Below are 25,903 nucleotides of genomic sequence, written 5' to 3' on the forward strand. Positions count from 1 at the left end.
GAGTACATCCACCCTTGCTTAGTGTTTATGTTTATTAAGGGAATTGCCTTTATTCAGGCAGCAGGTAGGCTGGCATTTACTAATAACATCAAATTTGTGTATGTGTATATGCAAGAGAGTAGTGACTAAAGGCTTCTGCTTTCAAAATGTAGTAGTTTTGTTACATAAAATGTCTCAGTTGTCTATAAGTCTGTGCTGACTTAGAGCTGTACAGATGCAAATGTTTTGGTTTTTTTTCACAGCATGGTTCAACAGAGTTGGGATTTGTGGTTGTATCCAAGCTACATCTCGGATATACAAGGTTATACATCTATCCATTTGTGTTAAAGTGCCAGTGAACTGGGCTGGATGTCATAGATCCTGCCGCTAGCACGAGCACAAGTGGCTCATAATGACTTGAATACCAGTCAAAATAATCTTGAAGAAAATCAGGAAATCTATATTGCAGTGCAAGCAGAAGAGTGGCTGAAGATTATGCAGTTTTACTTGTAATTAATGATGATGATGATAATAGTTAGCATTTAGCTACCCCCATACAACTTCCAAGGACTGCACAAAGTGCACAGTAGTTAGATATGAACTACTCTTTCAGTTCACTTTTACTGTATTCAGGAAGCTTGAAGCCTTTTATTACGTGTGGCAGACCTGGCAATGAAGAAAGGTGTAACCAGCATGACTTCACCTTGCAATCATTTAGTCAAACTGTAGCAAATAATAAATTCGATTTGTATGAAAAAGAATAAGTGCCCAGATAATGGCATGGTGCAGCTCCAAATCAAGTTATCCTGTATCTTTTTCTCATTTTCTATGTGGAGCACAACACACTGCTTGTACCACCAGTAGAAGGATAATTTGACAATTGCTGATTTCAACCAAGTTGTGTCAGCCACCTGCAAAGAATATGGGCCTTAATTTTATTCCTTTCAGCTATATAAGAAATATTTTCCTTGTCAGAACAGAAAGTTGGGAATTCAGAAATGGGGTGGATGTTCTTCTATTCCAAATATTGGGTCTCTCCCAGTTTCTTTGTTGCTTGATAGACCTGTCTATTTCATGTCGCAGAAAGAACTGTCTGGAAGAGATTTGGGTAAGGGAGGAGGGGATTTGTTTCAGTAAATGTCTCTTTATGACACTTTCTGAAAGGCAGGCAGTCAGAGCTGGAGGCTTTTGCAAGTGCAAGTTTTTGTCCTAATTTTGAACTACTTATTTCTTTTTTTTTATAAAATGTATCTTGGTTTGTTAATCAGTATGTGATTGCTTTCTTTTTGCTTTTGTTTCTCAGGCAATACTATCCTCAGTGGGCTTTTTTTTTGCTGCTGGAAGAGATATCCTTTAGGTTCAACACTTCCCCTAAGTGTCTCATTTTATTTAGGTAGTTAGGATAATTCGGTGTATACTGGAGGCAATTCTGTAAATTGAAATTGTGGATGGAAATGAGGTGGAACCCTCTGTTTTTCTTATGCTCATCAGAGTGGGCACAGATTAGTTTTCTTCCCGTATTTTTTGAAGGCCAAAAATAATAAGACTGAAAAATAAATGCATTTGCTTTTTGTGTTTTGATGCTTTCAGGCTGTCAGGGAGCGGCAGGAGTGACCTGCCCAATGTGAGGGTGAGCTGAGACCCAGGGTGACAGCAAGGTAGGCAGGGCAGGCACCTCGGGTACCCGAACAAGGGGAGCAGAGCAGGACCAGGGATGGCCGCAGGAGTCAGATGTTGGCTTATGACCACCTGTCTGCAGTGACCTGGCAGGTCCCACCTCAGCGAGACACGAGGCCAGGCACGGGCAGACCTGACCAAGAGCCAGAGCCAAACTGCAAGTCCAGGCCAGCTACCCGGAAGGCTTCTCAGAGATCTCCTTCTCCAGTGAGCTATTCCCCAGCAGTCTGGTTACAGCAGCCCCATAGCAGAGCTGACCTTGAACACGGGCAGGTATGCTCCCAGGCTGCACCAGTTATCCTGGTTTCTCAGAATAACCAAAGTTCATTATTCACTACGATGGAATACATCCTAACTTGAGAACGGAACCAAATTGCACAGGCTTTATAAATAGATTGCGTTATTTACGCATTTCAAAAGGATACTAAATAACTTTATGGGATAGCACAAACTGTGAATAGGAAAGACTTTTTATTTTGCCAAACAATCGCAATTTGTGGCTACAGAAATGTTCTTAAAGTGTTTACCTGGGAAATAAATGACCTTTTATTTTCAGAGATAAGATTAAGAGAGCTATTTTCTCTCTACGGAGCATTTTTTACCTTTCATGAGTTGTCTGCGCAGCTTCCTAGGAGGCAGAAAAACAAAAACTCCGTGCAGAGAAAAGCGAGGCAGAGTTGTTGTCTTTGTTTATTTCAGAAATGCGTGACGGCTTGCGCACAGTGCTCCCGCGCACACGGGCACGCACGCACATTTATTTCTCATCACGCGAGCGCAAGTGGAGCATCATGTAAAACTACTACTTGTTCAGCCTTTTGCCGGCGGGCACGGGTCTGCCGCACCTGAGGAGCTGCCAGCCGGAGGCTGCGAATCCCAGGTTAGCGCAGCACCAAGCCCACTCCAGGAATCAGCCAGGTTTGGCAGCTGGGATCTGCACAGTGCTGAGGGCTGCAACATAGCTTCTGCTGGCCTGGGGCGTGCGTGGAGCAGGCTCTGCCTGCAAAAGGCAGGCCCAGTATCCCCTGGCTTCCTGGGGTTGCATCTTCAGTTAGGGTAACCAGGAATGTGTGGCATTTGAGTCTTTTTGTACACATGTGCTGCCCTGAGATATTCCTTCCGGTGAAACCTATTGAATTGCTCTCAGGGTCTTCGTAAATTATTGTGGAAGTGGTGGTTTTACTCATTTCCCTACTTGCTGGGTGGATTGAGAGGAACGTACCCAAACTACACTTGGAAATATGTGTTTATAGAATTTCTTGCCTGTTAAAATATTTCGGATCGTGTGTAGTTTGATCGTACTGTCATTTTCAGAACTAATAGTTCTTTTTGCTGAGTTTCTCTTCATCACATAAGAAGTTACTTTATACATACTCAAATAGCAAAATAAAGTTTGTGAATTCTTTTTTTTTTTTTTTCTTCTTCTTCTTTTTTTAATAGCAGTAACTCCCACGAACTGGTACAAGGCTCGGTACTGTGCAAGCAGTTTTTCACTCTTAGAATGCTGCTACTGAAAAGCAGATATTGTGTAAAGTACCATCGATCACTGCCGCGGTTTTATACAGTTTGTCACCATTGTTCTTCGTATAGCATTGAGTCACATTTAGAACTATGGTACAGCTCACAAGTGTTCAGCAGGAGGAAAAAAAAAAAAAAAGAGTCTACGTCTTAAAAAAAAAAAAAAGTCCTAAGTCTACTACAGGATTCAGACTTTTCCTGAGGTTTGCTTTATTTCTTCTAACATAGCATTGATCTAAACGAACTGTTTCCCTGTGAATGTGCTTTAGTGATTCCCCTAGGAATTTTGTTTTCATCTGGCTGCATTGATGGGGATGCTAATTGACACTACCATCATTGCCATGTACCACAGTAAATACGTTACTGCTTTTCTCTATACTAAATATGCCTCAATTTTTTGTAATATGTATATATAAACTGGTCTCTGTACATTCATTGCTGTAATGTGCATCCTGGTGTGGGGAAGGATGGGACGAAGACCCTAAGAAATGTTTCCTTCAAGGATGAAACAACCTGAAAAAACTGTAATTGGAAACTTTTAGCACTTGTTGGAGATTGAAGTGGTTTAATTTTGCAGATAGAGAGCAAAGCCTTCATATGAGTTTTTTTGCTAGTTTTTCTCTTAAAGAAAAAAACAACTTACAGATTGACAGCAACTGTCAGTTTGTATAAAGAAAGCAAATCAATTGAATTGAATTTGTTAAAGGAAACTTTCCTTGTGTGTGCACTTGTACCTAGGAAGTCAGCAAAGTAGACTATTTTTATGTTTTAGACAAAATAATAGTCAGATAAGGCAAAAGCAGTGAGATAAATTAGATCAGGTGCTGCACTGAAGACAACTGAATGCTTAGGAGAAAGACTGGTCTGTGGTAGCCTCTGGCTTTTATCTTCAACCGTGTTGGTCTGGAGTATATTGGCATGAGCGAGAAGAGGTTGGAATTTGCCTCCATATCTATGGAAGGAAGTTTAATATTAGGATAAAGTACTACGGTAAGGTGGAAAGTGGGTACCATTTCTGCAAGCAGAGTTGAGAACAAAAGATGACTTTAAAAAGTGTTTACCATCCAGACCTTGAAATGAGCAAAAATGAACATGGTAAGGTGAGAGGGCTAGAGAATTTTAATTTTTCAGCTTTCATTTGTTATGTGAAAAGTACACCAAATTTGCATGCAAATAGTAGATTATAAAAGTGTGCTGTCCTTACTGATAGACTTGGCAGTGTAAAATTGAGTCATGCACTAGATTTACAAATAATTCTAGCGAATAGCAGTAGCTGAGGTTTAAAAGTAGTAAAAAGGTTTAAAAGTAGTGAAAGCTGACCAGTTCTGTGTTAACTTCATCTCCTGTTTTTCCTTTGATCTTCTAGCAGACGAATATTGAGGAGTTAGTGATTGCCCATGCCGTGTTGTGGAAATTAATCCATGGAAAGAACCTGCAGTAAGTCTGTGCACCACACTTCTGTCCAGTTTAGGCATGCTGTGACACTTGGAGCTTGATGGCTTTGTATTTTGCAGCCAGAGGGATGCCGTGGTAGCCTTGTGCTAAGCTTCAGGTAGTTGTCAGGATCTCTTCTGATTGACCTGTTTATGCCTCAAGCCTTAGAGAAGCTGTACAACTTTCAGTTGGCCTCAAGTGCAGAGCAAACAAGATGACTTTGAATTGATGCGTGGGCAGAGCACATTTTCTCTCAGTCTAGCAAACACCATGAAAATACATCTTATGGAAATGTGAAATTTCATGCTGCATGGATGGTACCAATGGCCCAGGCTACTTTGGAAATCTTGTAATTTTGCCCCCTCCTTCAGCCAATGTAGGAATTTTTTGTTTTCCTTTCGTGCACTACTTGTACAGATGAGCTTGTTATAAAATGAAATGAGGAGAAACCTATTTGTAATTGGGATGTGGAGGAGGCATCGCTGTATGATCCTTGTGTTAGCACAGCCATTTAAATTCCTCTGGGAAGGATGAGAAATCAGCTCTTTCTTCTTTCAGTGCAGAAAGGACAAAACTTCCAAAACTGGATCAATCTGTGGAACCAAGCAAGTGGCACTTAAGTGTGGGTAAGAGAATTGCGGACAGACGGTGATCCAACAGTGCTCCATTAGCAGAGCTGTAGAGGGTTGATGGGGTACTGCAAGAAAGCTGTTTGTGAGATGACTCTGAAAGCTCCTAGCTAAGATAGACAAGTGTCAGTAATCCAAAGCAGCAGGATTCAAGAAATGGCAAAAGCCAACACAGTATTTATTTTCCATGTCGTAACCCTTTGGATTTAGACATTTAGTGTTAACTCCCAGTATCCTAAGATGTACGTGAGTTTTAAGCATTTGACAGCATACGTTAGGAGAGGTAGTGCTTTAATCCTGTGACCCTTCTAATTCATTTAAAAGTGAGTATGTGTTGTCTGATTGCACTAGCTTCTGGCAGCTTTGACTGGTATCGGGCAGGTAGGCTTTGCGACCAGGAGAGATTTCAGAGGTGAGTTGCTGTGCAGAGATGATCTGGAATTTGGTCCAGAAGCAGCCTGCTAAAGCCTGCAGCAGTGTGGCGAGGGATCGTTATGTCTGTAGAGGTGGAGCTTATGGGAGTGGGATAGGCAGCACGGCAGAGTGGTTCGGACACCAGCTTTGGTCCAGGAACCCTTGTGAGGAGAAGGTGGAAGGAAGGACTGGCTACTGGTGGTGGGGCAGAGAGCGAGAGGGTGCTTGACGTGGAAGAGCAGCAGGATACTGTGACAAATTGGAAGTGCAAATATTGCCCTTTCCTTCAGAGTTGGAAGACTTGCATCCAGACATCTAAGGCTGTGGATTCAGTGGTTCACCGTGGAGTTTACAGTCTTCCCATGTAGCTTCTTGTAACATGTTCCCAGCTAAATGCTGGCTGTTGTTTGCAGGGTAGACAGACCAAGGTCGTTTGTATCCAGCTCTAAATGTCTGAGTTCATGTTAACCTCTTTATCATCAAAAGAAACACTCATCTCTTTCTTTCTGATATCTTTCTTTGGAACATCTGATTCTCAGCTTTCTGCCAATGTTTTCGATTCTTTCTGTGGAATAATTTCTCTGCTGTAAGACCCTCTGCCACTTCAGTCAGTGCAGACTGCTTTAGTCCTTTGTATTCATTGCTGCATTTGCTGGAACTTCTTGCTTGGTCTCAAGTATTCCACTTTGAGGACTGCACTCGAGGCTATTATGAAGAAGATATTGCCTCCTGTAAACCCTATGATAAGTTCTGGAGATAAGGTCTCCTTCTAATGTGTGTTATTTTGCCAGGCAGGCAGACATTTTAATCAAGTCACATATCAATTGTTCAGACGTATATTGGAGTTTCCTTCTGAAAAATATTTCTTTGAGATAAGATTTCTTCACTGAGGAAATCATTTCACTGAGAAGGCTCTCAATAGTTTATCGTTGCTGTATGATCCAAAGTACCTCTGAAACACTTGAGTTTTTATTTACATAGCTTATAAAAATACAAAGGCCTTGAATAATTTTTGCTAATAGTTTTAACAAACTACCCACTGTGTATTGCATATATTATAATATTTTTATACCCTCTGCTTGTTCTGCCAGAACGATTACATGGCTCTGCTCCTAGGTCTGTGCTGGCGTACCCCATTATGCAGCTTCCAGACAAAGATGTTTTGACAGGCAAGACAGAGCACGGTGGCAGAAATCCTGTTCCCTCCCTTCACGGTAGTCAGTAGGATGCAATGTCCTTGGGTGCTGTGCTCCTTGTGCCAGGGCCTGCAGAGAGATTTTAAACCGTGAGACCAGCCAAATGCAGCCTCAGGAGTCTGTGCCCCAGCAGCATCCTCATTGTAAATGTGCTCAGGTGTGGATGGTTTCTGTATGTGACTTTGGATATAGCGTGTGGAACTTGTCCTCTGAGTAACTTGGCTTTTTTGGGTTTATCGTCAGAGTGACTATTTTGACTGTCACCCTCTAGAACCCCATATTATTATATGAATACATTTTAAAATGTGTTTAGAGTAAGCATTGTTAGGCAGTCGAAAACTAAAATCTGAAATGCTGAACATCCCTGAAGCGACACATCTGCGAATCATTTACTCTGTTTTTAAAATTAGCAGTTAGCTGCTGATCTTTTCAGCAGAATTACTTTCTCACTGTCCATGCCAAAGGCAGAGCTGGAGCTGCAGATGACTGCTGCACACAGTGTCCGTATCGGTCAGGGATCTTCTCTCATTGCCAGCAACTTGAGCTGGAGGTGCAGCTCATGACCTGGTCCTCTCCTTCCCCAAAGGGCACAGAGGTGCTCATGTCTTCCACCTCATATATGAAGCTGGTGGCATGGCTCTTGTCCCCGCAGAGGTGTGAGCTTCTTCCACTGCTAATGTCTTGGGTTGAGCTAGAGGTGTGAGCCACAACATGGTCATTGTGTTGCCCCGGGACCCGGATGTACTCACATCTTCTACCTACTGGACACAGCTGGAGATGTGGGTCACAGCATGGGCCTCTGCATCCTCTCGGAGCAGGGAGCTGCTCTCACTGTTGGCATTGTGGGCAGAGTGAGCGGGAGGTGTGGGTCACCACCTGCTTACATCGTTTTAGAGTAATCCTTCTGTTTCTGACGTGACAACTCTGCAACTGGAAGAAACTCTTGCTCTCTTGTGCTCCTCTGACCTTTCACCATGGATGTAAGGTGAAAACTAGTTCCAAAGTGAGAAAATGTCAGACCAATGCAGTGTCTAAAAGTTGTGGACTTGTTCTGACTGTAGAGAACTGCAGTTTGGGCAGCCTTAAACATCTTTGCAGTCCCTTTTTGGGTTGTTTTGAGTACTTTTGTCAACTTCTGTAAAGCTAGATCTTCAGTTTTATTTTACATGTGCAAGAGTGTGACACAATGGGAAATGGTCTACAGGCTCATTTATATCTGGATATTTCAGGTATTTTTAGAAACGTTCGCAAATATATACTTCATACTCTGAATGTGTCATTTATAGGACTGTAGTGTATCTTGGAGTTTTCTGGAAAAAAAAAATTCTTCTAAAAACTACTAAAGTAACTCCCTTCACTGCAAATTCTGTAATGATGGTGACTGCCTGAGATCAGGTGGGCTATTTAAAGCTTCAATTCAGAACAGGTTAACAAGAAAAAAAATAGAGAAATCCAGAGGTACAGCAATGTACACGTGAAGGGATGCATGAAAATTTCAAGCATATTAATTCCAGCATCCTGCAGGTAATTTACAGCTACCAAATACCCAGCTTGCGTGGTGCGCCTCTCTCCCTGGAACTGCCACATTCCTGCAATTTGGTTTTTTTCCCTTGTGCCTGCTCTATACAAGGCTATCTTGAAAATCAAACTTTGAAGTTATGTCCCCAAATGAGCAAATCAGTACATTATTTTTGGAGGAGTTGCAAGCATTCATATTCTCTTTGGGTTTTTAAACATACGAAGAACTCATGTACAGTACTTCATGAAGTGTTTTGTTGGGGTTAGGTTTAGGTAGCTGGTCTTGGGAAAACTGAACACCCATGAACAGTATTATTCTGTAGGACTAAAATGCAGCTCCTATAAATTAGGGGTTTGTAGCCTCATGTTGTAAGTAGTTTCCCTGTGGTGAAAATCCAAGTGTGTTCCTTAAAGTTGGCTTCTTTAGTTAACTTGTTACAATTGTATTTTATTCTGCAGTTTATAACCCTAATCTTCCGCTCAGACACTTAACCTCTGGTCCAGAAAAACCAGCAATGTTATCAAGCCCTCTTTTGGAGAGGTTACATGATGGGTTTTAACAGAAAACATTCTCCAGCTGGTTTTTTGTGCTACTTCTCATGCTCTGAGCAACTGCCTTTGAACCAGCTGCTTCAGTCACTCTCCTCGCCTCACTCGTTTCAATATTATTTATTTTTCTGCTGATTTTAGGGCCCTGTTTCTCTATGGTGTTATGGAAGAAATCTAACTGTAATACTGCATATTCAGTTGCACTGACAGCAGTAGGTTATTTTTCGGAAAAACATAACTGAGGTGGAAAATACAAAAGGTAGTGGAAGTTGTTATGAAATCAGATGTAAGCGCTAGTCATTTTGTTGTGCTGTTACTTTGGGAGGGGGCGGGATATGTACAGGTTTTGCAACCTAATGATCATTCAGGTTCAATATGACTGTAGCAGAAAAGATGATTAATCAGGCAATCTTTGTTTCATACTAGTCAGCTGCACAGTTTTTAAAGAACATAAACGCTGATGGATCAAACAGGTGATTTAATTTTTCCTCTTCAAGTACATTAAATTGTTCATTACGAATGATGCCCCAGCTCACTTTCCTGTAGGAGGATCCTTTGTGAGATGCTAAAAAAAAAAAAAAAGTAAAAAATCCCAACCTATATGTTCTAGTAACACAAAGGAACATTTTTATTTGAAACTAGTGGGTGGATAAAATTCTTTGGTTAAGTTTTTTAAAAACCCTCTGCGGGCTGCATGGAGCATTGCCACATGCTTCTCATAGATTCCAAATTTCTGCCATAGCAAGTCCCACTGGTTTCAACCACAGGGGGTTTTGTTCTCTGTACTCTCCTTTGTAGCCCTCAGCAAATGGAGGCAATGCCAGAAGTTCTGGAAAACAAGAGAAAGAGGCTGCGAGGCAGGCCTACACTGCTACATTCCTCTGCAGTGGTAGGCCACCGTGGGGGCTTCGTTTCAGCTCTTCGTTGTAAATCAGTGGCACAGATAACCAAGTGAACAACTCTGTGAAAACATGCAGAGTGCAAGGCAGTTCGTGCAGTCAAGTGGATTGGTTTTAATTACAATCTTGAGATCAAGAATTATTTTCCCACGGGGGTATCTTTGACTTTTTTGAATGCCTCTTGGTTGTGGATTGATTGTGTCGTCATTTTACCAGGTAAGTTGAAAAAGCCAGTATAGTTACTGTACCAAAGGGGCTACCACAGCAACAATTCACTGCACCATCAGTACAACCTGCTACAGAGATCCCTCTTCCAAAGGCTGTCGAGTGACAAGTGCATCTGTGCTAGGCTTTGTACTTAAAATCTAAAAGTCCTTTCTTGTCCCCCAAGCAGGAGGTTGATGATTTTGATTATCCTCATGCAGATCAACAGTGACTCTATTTAGCAAAGACTGTTTCTGGCAGATCACCTCTCTTGTATTGGCAACCTTCAGGATAAACTACTGCACAGGTAGATTTTTACAGCTCCGCTTCCCAAGCTTTGGGAATTATCTTTCATGTAGCTGAGGGAAGTCCTGAAAATGGCACATCTCAGGATGGCGACCAGACCTACTCTCTTGTGCGCTGAGGGAACTGAGAAGAAACTGTCAAGTCAGCTTGGAAGGTTTGTTTTTCTCAGTGTCAAAAGAAGAACAGCAGTAGTGTTGCAGACACCTTCAGCAGCCAGCAAGTTTTTTGTTGACTGGCTCCTTGGAAAGCAGGTTGCTAGTCATTTCAGGAGAGATTTTACTGGGTCTCTTACCTAGTAAAACAGCTACTTGTGAATTGATGCCAAAGTATGTCAAATGTTCGAGGTTTTTTTTTTCAGCAGATTTGGGACACATTTTAGGTTAGTATCAGAAAGATATCCTCAAATGAGAGGAATTGCACTCATTTTTTCAGACTCTAGTAGTTAGTGTCTGAAAGAATTGTCATTCTCCTATGCAATTTGAATTTTTTTTTCCTGCAGCATAGTTCTATGCTAAAAAGTACATATTGCTATTCTACCTGAGTGAATGCAGTATTCATTTCCTTCAAAATATGAGCATAAATAATATAGACCTACTGTCACTCCTTCCTCCTGCTAAAACTGCGAAGCCAGGTATTTCCATAATAGGATGTGAACTGGCACTTCCCTTCTCTCCATCAAAAACCTCTCTGTATTTTCATGTGAGCTCTGCTCTGCTGCAAGGCCAAGCTCTTCTTTCTCGACAGCCGTTCTTCAGTGGGAGCAGGCCAGGGAGGGCTTGGAGAGATCAGATCTTTCATGAGTCTGAAAGCAGCTATGCCAAGACATAGGTACTAGCGAAGGTCTAGCAATTACAGATCCTATTTGACCTACTGGTTTCCAGTCTGGCAGTAGCTCTAATGGGGCAGAGTGCTGCTTGCAGAGAATGGACAAGAACTGGTATTCCACAAGGCATCGGGGATTCTGGGAAAGCAGCATTTATCGGGCTCTTCTCCTTGTAAAATTTTAAGTGGAAGTTTCATTCATGTGGCCACAGCAATGCAGTCTTTATATCAGCTCTAAAACCATTTTGTGCCGTTACCAATATAAATTAAATCCTTTTCACCACGCGTAGCCAGTGATCTTTATTGACCTAAGATGTCGTACAGAACTAAATTTGGTCTTTTATTCAACTTAGTTCAATAAAAGTCAGTACAACTCTGTAGTAACATTTATGAATCTATACGGGGCCAGGTGGGATTTTCCACTTTTTACTGTATTTTTAGTACTAAGGTACTAATTGTGCTGAACCCCTTGTTCACTGCTTCATCAGATCAGTGTAGAAGTGTACGCAACTCATCAATGGAATGAAAACACCCTGACAACCTTTCCTTCTTGTCTGGTAAGAGCCTCCTGTGCTCTGCGATGTCTAATGTATGCGGTGAGGGAGGAAAGTCAAAGGAGTGCACGGTACGCTTCGCAGATGGCTTCTCATTTTGGTGATTTTTTGGTCTAAAGCTTGGTTAGCCCGTAGGAAAAGCTGAGCTTCTTGTGCAGAAAAACACTCTTCCTTCAGTTACTCTGAAGCGATACAGAGAATTTGCCTTCAGGTGGAATTTTTTCCCTATAAGTGATAAGCTTTGGTGAGGAGAGAGGGAGGAGAGTCAGCTGTAATAGAAGCGCTCTCTTGGCTAACTGCAGTAGGAGCGTTAAACACATATGAATCTGCATTGTAAGACACACTGACATTTCTCTCTGCATCCATTCTGCTAGCAAATGGGGAAAACGTTTGTGTAAAGGCTAAATGCACCAGCAGATCGGTTCTAGTTGCCTTCAGAGCTATGACCAACTGTTTGTTTCACAATTACGCTGCATGCCATCTATTCCGAACAGAAATATTTGTTCAGAATTGATTTCCAACAGTGTGGCAAGCATCAGACAAACCCAATAATTAGATCTGTGAAGTTGAATGGTCTGATGGCGTATTGCCTCCGAGCCATATTAGTGAAGTTAGGCTGAGAGCCATTTTTTGTCTGCGGTGTTTTGGCATAATGAGGATAAATCAAGCTTTGTGGTTCAGATTCAACAATGCGGACATAATTCCTTCCTCCCTCTCTCCAAATACTTATGTGGTGAAGCCTGATGGCTGTAGACACTCCTTTCTGCTGGGAGCTACACTGCAGTAAAAGTCCAAACCTCTCACTGGAGCTCGAGGGAGAGAGTGGGAACACCTCAAGTGTTTCAGTTGGATAACTCCTCTATTTTCTGAAGCCACTCAGCAAATGACTAGGAGATCCATAGCTTTGTTGAACCTTTCTCTGCACCAGTTTACTGGTTTGCACCCATTCTCTCATCCCCTTTTCTCCTTTTAAACTGATCAATGGACGCTCCCGCTGGATGCTAAGCCATGTAGTGCTCCTTGGTGCCATCTCCAGTGGTAGAGCTCTGGCTGGAAGCCAGGACCAGCCGTGGTGTTTCTGACAGATGACCTTAACTGGTCTGCAGGATGGACAGTTTTTGCTACACTTGCCTTTGACACTTGATACAGTCGAGTGCCAAATAGTTGGATCCTTTTTCCAAGGAAATTAAGTGTTAAATTGGTCTGATTTTTATTTGATCCTGGCTTTCGTAGTAAATCACAGTGCATGTTCTGCACATGTTCTGCATGTTCAGACTCCTCATTTACATGTGCAGTCGAAGCTCCATTGTCCTGTCTACTCGAGAACATTAGAGTTAGAAGCGAGGTGTGTGATAGTGCAGGAAGTGTGTGACTTCCTGACAGTGTCCAAAGTCAGAGTTGAACTAGGGCTCCCGGTGGTGACTTGTGCTCTGTTTCCTGTAGAACAATTCCTTGAGCTCTTTTTTCTAGAGAACTTCACTGCATAAAAAGGAAGGGCGAAATGTTGGGAAACAGTTACCTTAACGCAGAGTTGGAACCCAGACATCCTCAACTGCAGCTGATATGTAGCAATGATGGACGTGCTTTTTCTGTCCTTCTCATTCTTCCAAACGTTCTAATATTACCACAGATGTTACCAGAAGTCACGTGTTCCAGCATAGTGGTTTTCAGCCTCTTAAATAATGCAAGGCAAACTATTACTAATACGCTGCACATATGCCTTACTACTATAGCTTACTGAAGATCTTGAAATCTTAGGTGTTACAAAGCTGAGTAAGTTTTAGGTGTAACCTTTTGCTGTTCAAGTGACTAAAATCAGACTAAAATCAGTGCAAAATTCCAGATATTTTACTTAATACTTCAGTATCAGCATTTCAGTAAACATACTGAAATATAATTGAGTCAGAATTGAGAACTGTGCTCATTATATTTTACTATCCAGTCATTCTCTTGTAGAAAAAATAGGACCAAGAAAGTAGAAAAGGGCAAATGCACATTATAGGTCATCTACTGAAGAGCACTGCTTTGTAAATACACATGATTTAAGCTAAAATGATAACTTGATTCAAAAGATCCCTGAAGTTAAGTGAGATAATTTTCATCTTCATACCCTGAGAAAAAAAGGCCAAGAAAAAGGAAGTTAGTAATCACTCATGGCAGTCTGTAGTTACTATAAAATAAATTAAATATTCAGTATTATAAATTTGCTTAATGTACTTTCTGGTGTTTGTTAAAGAGTAAATGCTACTTAATTCTTAAGATTTCGTACAAATATTTAAGCTGCTGTCATCTATTATTACAAATAATATTTGCAATGTGCTGTAACTGTTGCACTAAGCCTCTCTTGAGCAGCCAAAGTAGGGGAATATGTGTCAGCTTTTATCAGCTTCATTTTCCTCATTTATTTTACAGCATTTGTAGAGGGAGCAGCAGGAAGAATGTGAGAGGAATTACAAGTATCTGCAAGAAAGCAAGACTGGAAAAGGGTGGGAGGAGATTAAAAGCTTGTAATTTTTTTTTCTTTTAAAATAAAAAACCTTAGCACATTAAAACTCTTAGCTTAACAAACTCTTTCCAAGTTGTCCTCTGTATGGAAGAAAACTACAGACTTCTACATACACAAGGATGGACTATCACAGAGCAGCTTTACCAAGGGCTTGTATACAAGGACTCTCCATCAGAGGTTTATACTTTGTATAAAACAGGTTTCCATGGTCTTGACAATAGCCATTGTTTGAACCAGCAGGCTAATGAGAGGCTTACATAAAAGTGTTACTTTGATTCTCAAGAAATGGATAAACTATTAATGTCAATTGAGCATTAAGGTTTTGAAAATACTTACATGTGGCCTAACTCCTATTAAAGGCAATGGAGGGTTGGATTTAATATTGTTTAATTGAAGGCACCTTCAGACTTTCTGTTTTGTTTCATTAAAAGACCGTTCAGAATTTTTGGTCCATCTATATTCCTTCATCTTGGGAGTCACTGTGTATCCAGGGGAACAAATGGCTTTATTCACTCTGATCAACATGCCCATGGAAAATGGTGCCAGGGGCAGGCTCCAGAGCTGCGTAGAGCTAGGGGAAGTGGAAAGGTGGTGTTGCCTTCTGGAGTGGTCCTCAGCTGTGCCTGGAGTGCCAGATCCTGCTTGGCGTCTGGCTCCCTCCTGCTGCTTTGGGGCTAATGGGAGGACGTGCTTTTTTCATGCTCACTTGTGCAGCTTTCAATGACTTTATTCACTTAATTGTAAATAGGCGACACTTTAATAGCCTTCTGGTAATGCCTGCGGCAATGCATTCTGCTGGACTTACTCTTTAACCCGTTTTACAAGGGTTTAAAAAAAAAAAAAAATAGTGCCTGAAGACTTCTCCCTCCCTGGGCAGCTTTCTCTTGTAGAAATGATGTCCCTGCTCCTTGCCGGGGGGTTGGACTAGTAGATGACCTTTGAAGGTCCCTTCCAACCCTAACCATTCTATGATTCTATGATATGGTATAGGAAGGGTACTCTATTTTTACAAGCGAGCTTCATCTTGCAGGGAGAAACAAAAAAAGGATTATCAGTATCATATGCACAGCATTTATAATGGATTTTAATAGAAGTCGCATAAATATTTGTTTCTAAATGAACAAATAAGCATAAGTTTACATGCTCCATTAATTCTGAATATCCTTAGACATTATTAAAGTGACCTGTCTCTCCCAGTGCACTTGAAGACTTTGATTAGTTAGCTCAAATATTAACAGTATCTCTCTGCTGTATATTTTTAAATATTAGAGGAGACTTAAGCATGCAGAAAAATCTAGAGGAAAACTTAAATATGTGCTTTCATCACTGAAATAAACCCTACAGAAAGATTTATACTTTATAGCTCAGTGCGTATGCATTGGGAGAAGCTACTTTTGCGGCACAAATGCCCTTCTTTGTTGCTTACCAATACCCGTATTCAGTGACACAAAGAACAACTGTTGTGAAAAATATTAGTATGCAGATGCTCTGGTGTTTTGTTAATGCATTTAATTAAATACAATAGCTCTTTTGTTTGCTTTTCTTTTTCTGTCCTTGAATGGATTTGTATTATGGTATAGAATCTAGTTTAGAGTTGCTATTTGAAATGTTTTAAAATATGTCATATATCCATGTTAAGTACTTTCTCCTTCATTCGATTAAGAAAATCGTTCGGGGGCTTTAATAGAACCAAAGAAAATTTTCTTGGAGTTCCCTAACACTTTCTAGGTAGTTTTCAGAGAAGAAAAAAAAAAAAAATACGTTGCCCAGCAAAACTGCATGTTATGTTTTTAGATAAAAATTGTAGCAGACTGATTACAACGAATTGTAACCCAAGTACTGGTATAGATTTGCAGAAGCTATCATTACAGTCTCGTGTTGTTATCCATAAAATTATTTCAGAATTATTCTCAGCCTGAGAAGAGGTTTCTTTAGTGCCCTGTGGGTGGGTAATACAATAAGAAATGACTGTGTCCAGGCTAAAATTGCTCTGGTGAATCAGCGAAGTACTTGAGCCCAGAGTACTTTGAGAAGGTTACAGCATTTGCCAGATCCTATCCCTCCCATGGCAACAAGGACCAAATCAAGTGGAGATTTAATGAGGTAATTGGAAAACCCTAAAGGTAACATATGACTAACTGTAACTTATTTCTGAAATTTTGAGCCCCCTTAACTCCAGAGAAACGTTTCTGATGCGGAGTGAGTGTGTGGGAGGTGTCTGCTCTGAAGGTTGCTTCTTGAACAGTGACCTGCTAATACTCTTTTGGAGTTCCTTGGAGATGAGACATATTCCTCAGTGGATGCAGTTTCCTTTAGAACCGTAGGAATAATGGTATAGACGATTAAAAAAAAAAAAAAACAAAAAACCTCCATAAATCTTTTGTCACTGATAGAAGGAACTACTACAGGTTGAAGGTTAAGCATGCTGCAACTGATGCTGTTCAGATGTTTTGCTGTGTGCATCAGAACACAACTGTGGAGAAGGCAGCAGATATTTCAGTTACACCAGGGAGGTCTGTCTTGATGCCTTTCTTGGCTAAAAGCTCATTAATTTATGATAATTGTTTTTGTGACTTCTCACAAGCACTAAATACAAATTGGATAGTTTTGCTCTAGGCCTTCGGCGTCAGCGCTAGGACATCATATGCCGAGTGCCAAGATCATACATGGAGAAAAACTGTCATGGGAGGCCAAGCACAAACTGCAGTTTAGTGTTCTCTGCCTTTTTGAAGTGAGGCCAATTTAAATAGTGAAAAAACCTCCACTCATTACACTTGTTTGATTGGCATTGAAGGTGCAGTGAGGGAGACCAAATGGGGACAAAACCTTCAGGTACAAAACCTCTGACATCATGGAGAGGAAACTTGAAGTTGGAAAGGCACAGACCTGCAATGTTGCTTTCATATTTTTTTTTCCCCGTTTGTTTTTTGGTGGTTTTGGTTTTTTTTCTATTTTGAAGAAAAGCATCACATTTTAGAGTTGCAGTTCTCTGGGGAAAGTACAGGAATTCTGGCTGGTCGCTGAAAGCCCCCTCATCAGTAAGCCTTCCACGTAAAGTTAGTTTCAAGTGTGCTTTGAACAACCTCTTGATCTATTTACAAATATGTTCAATGAAAAAAACCACCTAGAACTACTGCAAATTTTGTGTGAGAACATCATCCCAGTTTCGGTTCCAAGATAGCTTAATGTTCTTAAAGGCTGGTAGAGAACACAGTTTCATTACAACGGCACATATTACGGGTTTTTGTATGAAATGAGCATCTCAAGGCAAGGGGAAGAAAGCAGCATTGTTCCGGGGCTGTTTTTCACAGGCCTGTATTCATATCTCATCCTTGTTGTTTGCAGGAGAGGCAGATGTGAACCAGAACAATGGGACCTCCACGAAGAGCCCAGCGGTGACAGACTCCAAAGGCACAGCAGACCCAAAGAATGCCTGGCACGAGGCCAACCCAGCTGACACGACTGGTCGCCCCCACTTGATCCGCCTCTTTTCCCGAGATGCCCCAGGAAGAGAAGACAACACCTTCAAAGATCGACCCTCAGAGTCAGACGAGCTACAGACCATCCAAGAGGACAGTGCAGCAGCTTCAGAGAATTCGGATTTGATGGCTTCACAAAAACGTTCCTCTTTCCGGCACGGATCAAAAATGGCATCTGCGAGCACTACAGACCATGCTAGACATGGATCTCCAAGGCACAGAGACTCGGGTCTACTTGACTCGCTGGGCAGATTCTTTGGAGGTGAAAGACACGTTCCCCGGCGGGGCTCGGGCAAGGTGAGCTCTGAGGAATAGAGAACTGCACAGCTACAGCAAAATAAAGTACAATTAAAAAGGACGGGTGGGACTGAAGGGAAGGTGTAACTGCTATAATGCAAGAGTTGACTTAGCCAGCAAGACGGTACTTGCAGATGTGTAATTTAATGCTTGGCTTTAAACTGAAAACAACAACAACAAAAAAGTGTAGATCTGGGATGTGAGAGGAGCTGTTCTGGGTAATAACAAGGAGTATTAGAAATCCAGGTGGCTCTAGAAACATTACTGAGAGGAATTTTCATGAACATTTAATGTGCTGCATTGTGTGCATTTGTATGCTCTGCCATTTAGAGAAATGTCAGACTGCTTTTGTGTGTGGTTCCTGAATACTTGCAAAACAGAGCTGGACGAGAGCACTAAATGCAAAACAATCTCTAGATAGCTTGGCACTAACTGAGGGACAGACTTGGAAACTGATCTTAGAAAAAGAACCGTGGCCAGATTCTCAGCCTGCTTCCGCAAGAGCGTGTTTTAAGGTCAGTTGATAGCATTGCTGAGAAGATGGCTCGACAGATTCTGTCCTGAATCCCAGGGGTACAAAATAGTCCAGCTGCTTTATTCTGGCAAGAAGTAAAGATTTGTATCTCAAGCATTCCATATTAGAAATTCTATAATGAAGCATTTCTTCAGTATGAATTGAAAAACAAGGTATTGATGAAAGGATGTTACTTGAATTCTTTCCTTTTCCAGGATTAAGCAGCCTCCTCTGATGAGTTATGCAGGTGGCACGTTAGTTCACTGTTGTTTGAGGGGCAAGGTTGAAGATGCTTTCACTGTGCCCTTTGCCATGTAAATGATAACTGGAGTCTTGTGTTTGTGTGTTCACACATGACGTAAGTGTTTGAATGGAGCTACTGGAGGCCTGTAAAACCTTTGATTTTAGCTAAATACAGTGTATGATGTGGTTGCTCCAGTTGCGTGTTGCAAAAAGCAATGCTCATAGTTGATGAGCTTTTGGCCAAATTTTTCAGTAACCTTTGACAACCTTTGATATCTATTTAACAGTTCTGACCTGCGATGCTTGCTGGGATGGGTTAGCACGTGCAGCTTTCCCAAACTGGCTGTCTTGTAGCATTGCACTGGGACGTGATAGGTGCTACCCTGTGGTTTAAAACTGGTTTGTGCTCATAGGACAGCTGCAGGCTGTCACTGTACTCCACACCTGGAAGCACCATGTGTAATAGCCCTTCCCTGAAGAGCTGTTGTAATGTTTAGACCAGTGGATGAAAAATACTCCAGAAAATTAAAACCAGAAGCTTCTCCCACTCAGTAGCCAGAACTAAGCAAGCTGTGCATTTTGGTCTTTCTGTTTCTCACATTTACAAACTGGGGCCTGTAATGCTCGTGGCAGAGGCTGAGCGGTGACGCAGTCCTTTCTGTAGGTGGGTAATGTTCGTACGTGCAATAAGCAGTTGCTGTGAGAATGAAGGAAACCATTTTTCTTGCTGTTACTGCAAATATCAGAGACTGTTCCCAACAGCGCTGTTTTCTGGAACCTGGTTGGCTAGCTCAACTCTTGCTGGTTTATTCATATACTGTGTTACTCAATTAAAAAAAAATATATACATTAAATGCTCTTTGTACACCAAGAAAACAATACCAAAACTTAGATTCTGCATACAGAATATACAGAGGTATGTACGTTCTTGCTTAGCAATAAAACAAACCAACCAACTCACTTGTTAGTAGTGATGACTAAAAAATGGCTGCAAGTTGTACAGATTCTGTATTTTATCTTTAGGTGTGAACACGATTGCTATGATTCGCTACGGATCTCTACGTAATCATGTATGAGAGGACAGGATACCATCTGTCTTATCTCTATTGCTGTTCAGTAAACTGCTATTTTGAGGCACTTAAATGTCTGCAAAACAGTACAGAATTATGGACAATTCTAACATTTTTTACTTAGCAGAAGTTTGGGCAGTTTTTTTGTTTGTTTGGGGTTTTTTTTAAGAAGAACTACAGATAATGTTACAGAGTCTTGACTTGCAGTTCTCACCTGGAAGCACAGAGTTTTATTATCTTAGCAAAAGTCAATCATATTAGGCCTTCCAGTGCCAAAGCATCTCTAGCACACAGTAACATTGACGCATGAAAACAATTCCTAGGAAGCTCTATTGTAGGAGGGTTTCAGTGCCACAGACAGTTGATTCAGCTATTGATTTAGCCTTTGAATCAAGGCCTTTTGGTTTCTTGTATCAGGGAAGGCTTGTGGTGTCATTTATTTATACCCAGGTATACAGAGGAAATCTAGATGGCTAAATCGTCTTTATTTGTGCTTAAAACCTAAATAGTCGTCACTTGCCGAATTTTGTAGTGTCAGAGTGCTGATAGATGGTGAAGGAGTTCACAGAAGAGCTGAAATATGAATAAAGTCCCTTGGCAGTTTTTCAGACTCCACAAAGTAAACCAGTCTTTGGTAAATAAGATACCATGAGAAGCACCTTAAAGGATGCATTTCAAAGGCTTGAAATTGAAAAGTTCCTGGGGCTGCACTGGTTTTTTTGCTTGCACGTGTTTCTGATGAGTTTTTGAAGCATTTCAAAGCAATTCTGCAGCTGCCGTTCTTGCAGTCTTCCTTCCTTCCTTCCAGGCAGCCTGTGCCCCAGCGCGAGTGTCTATCTCCACTGCCCACACCAGCAAGCACTGGAATGCAAAGACAACACTTGCTCTTTGTACAGATTTAGGGCTGACATTCAGGCAAAAACACGTTATAAATTCTTTGTGGAGGCATTTTCATCTTGCAGCCGTAGCTGAAGAGTACATTAATGAATAATACTCACTATTGTGTGCAGAAAGGTGGGCTAGGAACAAAGCAGGGACTGTTTCGTGGCCTCTTTTCTCCCGTGGAGCAGGTTCTCCCTTACCCTGGAATTCTGAAGTTAAATTAAGAGTGCGTGGGAGTCCCATGGGAGTACATAAAAATAGAAATACTGGAATGTACAGAAATACTCCTTCTCCTCTAAGGGGCAGCCAATGCATTTGCCATTGTTCCCCCAACTCCTGCCCTTATCAAGATTTTAGATAACTGAAACTCAAATCAAGAACAGCTTGGATTTTATACTGTTTAAAGGGGTTTTTTTTTTAGGTAAAATATTCCAAACAGAACTATTGTTGTGCACAGCCTAAATTGTATTATATTAAAGAAGATTTTTAAAGGGCGACAGAAAGAAACTGTGGTGCAGACATTTTAAAAAGCATGCAAGACAGTAGGGTAACTACAAATTATTTCCTTTCTAATCTTTATAGAATATTTATCTAAACATTTGTAAAGCATATAAGGAAGCTTGTTAAAATGATCAAATCTTTCTTGTGCCTCCTAGATAGCAACCTGTATTCAACTTCAGTAGGTACTGAGTGCTGTTTTGTTTCTTTCACAAAGTTTTTAAATTATTTTGTAATTCTTTGGTTTATTTTTTTTTCCCCCTGCTGAAGTTTGGATTGTGAAATAAGAACTTCTCTGTCCTGGTTTAACATAATGCATTAATGTACTAAACTTTAAACTACATTTGTGACACACATGCAACAGGCCAAAATATTGTGAATGACAGTAAATAATAGGCTGAGGCCAGACTTAGTGAAAGATTAAATCAATTTTTCTCTTACATTTTGCTTCATTTTTGTATGCAATCTTGTAACGTTCCCCTGTTGCCTGTTTGAAGCCTTGCTCCTGTATTTCTTTCCCAACATACGTGTGTTTGGGTGTGAGGAATAAGGAAGGCGGACACGGGGCTTCCCCTTCCTACAGACAGACACAAGGTACTAGGAGAATTGGGCTGAAGCTCTTCTCATGTTGAGCAGAACTGGGGTTTAGGATCCGCATTTCTGAAACAGCAGATCCAAACCCACGCCAGGGTTAAGCAGTGCATATAATGGGGATCTACAAAAAGCGTTGCGATAAACATGCACAGGCAAAAATTTTAGGAACCACGGTGTGAAATTATGTCTGATACAGTTGTCAGAATATCCAGGCATCTTTTTTTTTTTTTTTTCCCCTTTCTGCACTTGAACTCTCTTCACATTTCTTGTGTGAGCTTTAATGTATACTACAGCACCATGAAGACTTTGAAAAGCAGTTAAATCAAAGCTAGTCTGACTAGTATATGATGTGATTTAAGTAAGTACTGTGATTTTTATTTCCAAGTCTTAGTTTTCAGGGCGCGGCATTGCTTGTGATACACTGTTTTGTAAAACCTGCTGTGCAAGCAGTATGCTTGCAAAAAATATTTTTTTTAATAATAGTTTATGGTGGTTGTAACAATAATTTTGTTTTAATCTTTTGCTTTATATGTGCTTTATGTATTCATTAAACTGTTTACATCACAAAACCAGTGTACTAATGATTTAATTTTTAAAAATATTTTAATCCATTAACAGAAATCGCCACAAACTGCTTCAGAGTACGTGATGGGGTTTCTGGTTGTTAAAAGAGGCTGTATGCCTTTCTACAAAATTCAGCTAAAACAGTGCATTGGACAGAAACGAATAAAGCTTACCTTCTGTAAGGGAATGATGAGGTTTTAAATGAAGGTGCTAAATCCAGTGTTCTGGCTTTATGATGATGGGAACTGAATCTGGCCTTTCTTTTTCATAGCGGGTAGCAATGAGTGATGAGTGACCTAAAAATGAATGTGTATCAGAATTGCCAGTTTAATTAAAGCTCATTTTGGCTGTACGGTGGGCTGTGGAATGCTTTAGATTTGTCTGTTTTAAAAAAACATTCACCTGTACAAAACAAGCAAGTACCAACAGGTGAGTACGGCACAGCACGCAATAAGTGAAAGGCTTAGGAGACCACATTCCCACAGTAGGATTGCTACTGACATCTTCATTTAACACACGTATGACCGTGTACATGCTTAATAATTAACACATTATTTAATGCACTGGAACTAATTCTCTCTTGCATTTTCAAGGACATTACTGCTTGAAGCAATTACTACGAACTGTGAGAGGAATTTGGAAGTCAGAGTAGGTTCAATGCGATGGGAGGGCTGCCTAGGAGAGCAAGCACTAACTTTGGGTAAAGTATTAGTGATGCTCTGCGGATACAGGACAAGGTTTATTCAGAAGTGGGACAAACTAGTTGGGGCTTGCTGATCTGTGTTAGAAGTTGAAATGAAAAATCATGACTGGGTAGACAGGAAAAGCCTGTGCGCTTCACTGCTTTTACTGTCTTTTACGTGGCCTTTTTGTCTCTTAAATTCAGAAATGTATTCAGTAACATGTTCAGGCTAAAATCCTAATTAAAAGAAAGATCCCTGTTTCTAATCAGTCTACAGCAAAAGACCTCTCCTTCTCATTAAACTTCTAACAGTATCTTCCAGCTCAGTGCTGTTCTGGGTATTTCTAGGTTCTTCTATCCACGAATAATGGATACCATTACCATATAATAATGGTAATCTGTTTAAGAGGGAGATGGTGGGGGTGCTCTGAAGAAGAGCTCCAAGGCTTCTTTTGAATGCTTGGTGGAGTTACAGGCTTGCTGTTACGCTTTGCCTGGGCCTTGGCGTAAGGGCAGCGCAAAGCCATGGCCACTGGAGGGAAGCGATGCCAGTTTGGGGGTCTTCTAGCAGGAACTGGCCTCGGCTGTTCTGCAGCAATTCCTCTGTTTTTCAGCTGCACGGTTCCACAGCCCAGTTGAGAGAGGGTAAGGTGTGGATTTAATTTTACTGTGCTATACTCAGGGGAGTGTTTGAACAAGTGGGAGCAGCAGGCAGAAACCCCAAAACTCACGTAGAGAAGGTCAAATGGATGTATTCAAAATTTAGCATGAGGATTTTCTCTGCCTAATGTTAGATTTTCCTCATTGTGTTTATTTCTCTGCAGATGAACCAGATTTATAAATAAGAAATTGCTTTATATTAAAAATCTGTTATATTGACTTTTTTCCTGTCACATATGTTAATTCCTTGCAAATTAAGAACTGCATTATCCTTAGCACTTTTCATCCTAGAAGGCCAAAATTAATGACTTTGTTCTTCAGCTGGTTTGAGATTGTACAAAGGTAAACACTGCCCAATGGAAAATTGAGGCAAAAGTTCACACTTTTTTTCCCCTCACCTTGTTTTGTACCTCCCATCACTGCAATCACATAATTAGCAACAATTGCTGGCTTTCATTTTGTGCATTGATGCAAAAATATCTTACGTTGTTCCTGAAATGGTCTCCAGTTAGACAGACATGCTCAGTTAACCCATTTCACTCTCAAGTTACTTGGTTTCATTTCTGAGCTACACAAAATCCTCCGCTGCCATTTTCAGGTGCTTTTAGTGACCTTCTCACAAAACAATTTTCAAAATTTTTGTCAAACATATGGAATTACTGCTGCAGACCCAGGATGATCCTTAGCTCTGTTTTGCGTTTTGCTTATGATGCATCTACTTTTCAATTTCTGATCTGTCATACAATGAGCATGCTTTGCAAACTGCACAACCCTCAGGCTTTGAGTGGTCTATCTCCCCCTGAATTTATACTGATGACATCACTGGAAGTTTTACCTCTGACTGATAGCATTTGTTTCAAATAAGCTGTTAACTATGCCACATCTGATTATTTCCTAAGAGTAAACTCTCCTTACTATTGTAATCTCCTCGTAAGCTACGCTGGTGTAGGCAATAATACTTTTAACAACATGTACAAGAGTTTAGCTTATCCATTTCTTACCTATTAAAAAGTGGGAGAGAAATAGAATTGGGCCAGTCCCTTCAAAGATGAGAACTGATAAAATTAGTTTAAGGGTGGGTGAGCAGGTGCAACCTGAGAGATGAAATGTATAGTTCAACAAACTACGGCTGTAGGATAGCACCATTTTTACCTCCACTCAGGACTGTAACATTTTTCTTCTCTTTATTTCCAGTCAGCAGTTACAGCAATAGTGTACACCTGCTATTTACAGTTTTGTTTTCCAAATAATCTTATTTACTGTGTGAGCATCTTGACTATATGAAAATGCTAGGCAATGGGCTTCACAATTTCTGCTCTCTTACCGATAGCTATAACCACAATGTTGTGTTCTTTTGCTGTAGCAGCACCAACAACAGGTGCATCTCCACCCAGTCTGTAGTCTTAAGTAGAAATTTATGATAGTGAATACTAATCTACGATGCCTTCCATATCTTGGCCACGTACATGAAGTCCTTAAGGCTCTGAAGTTTGTTGGTAGCAGAAGCTACCCTGGAAACTACCCTGAGAATACCTGCTAGCAAAAATATATTTTCTGCTGCAGTGATTGTTCTCAAAAACTCCCAAAACGAAAACTTTGCACTGGGTTTCCATGGTGGGTAATTTCAACAAAGCTTAATCTATGTCGTCGTCTGATACCAACTTGATAAAAACGGCACAGAGAACAATACTGAATATGCACCAGAGACTATGTCCAAACAGATAAAGAGCCTCTGTCATGGAAAATACTTAAATAAAATGATCAACGCAAGCGGAAAAATGCTTCAAAAAAAAAAGCAAAGGTAAATTAAAGCATTGGGTTTTGCCCCTGAAACCATTTATCAAGTTTCACAATAATGGAATAAAATGGACACAGAGAAAACCCAGAAGGTATGATGGCACCAATCTTTCACTTGGAACCCATCATAAACCAGAAGTACTATCCTGAAAACCATTCCAATTCTTCTTTATTTTTTTCCCCAATAATTCTTTACTGTTGCCTTCTAATTTCTGAACACTAGTCTTCAAGGCACTAAGGAGTAAGAGGGTTATGGAGAAATGTGGTTCTGGATTATGATTATCACTTACCTCTCTTGATGATCAGTGTTCTCCACTGTTTCCTTCTGCATGCTATTTTTCTTCTCATCATTCTTGGGTTTCTTACTTTTCAGCCATCTCTGTTCTTTTCTCCTGTGTTTTTTATTCCCACCTTTCTGCTA

General features: G+C 40.7%; 1 protein-coding gene across 1 annotated transcript in view; it reads left to right on the top strand.

The window, feature by feature from the left end:
- The window catches only part of MBP (myelin basic protein), an 89,673-nt gene that overhangs the window by 51,448 nt on the left and 12,322 nt on the right, over nt 1–25,903 (top strand). Inside the window, exon 3 of the mRNA XM_086740536.1 lies at nt 17,548–17,978. Within this exon, the coding sequence (XP_086596662.1) occupies nt 17,548–17,978 (431 nt within the window). The remainder of the gene's footprint in view (nt 1–17,547; nt 17,979–25,903) is intronic.

The sequence above is a fragment of the Chlamydotis macqueenii genome, chromosome 2 (genome assembly GCF_036417535.1).
Source record: "Chlamydotis macqueenii isolate bChlMac1 chromosome 2, bChlMac1.mat, whole genome shotgun sequence".
NCBI lineage: Eukaryota > Metazoa > Chordata > Aves > Otidiformes > Otididae > Chlamydotis > Chlamydotis macqueenii.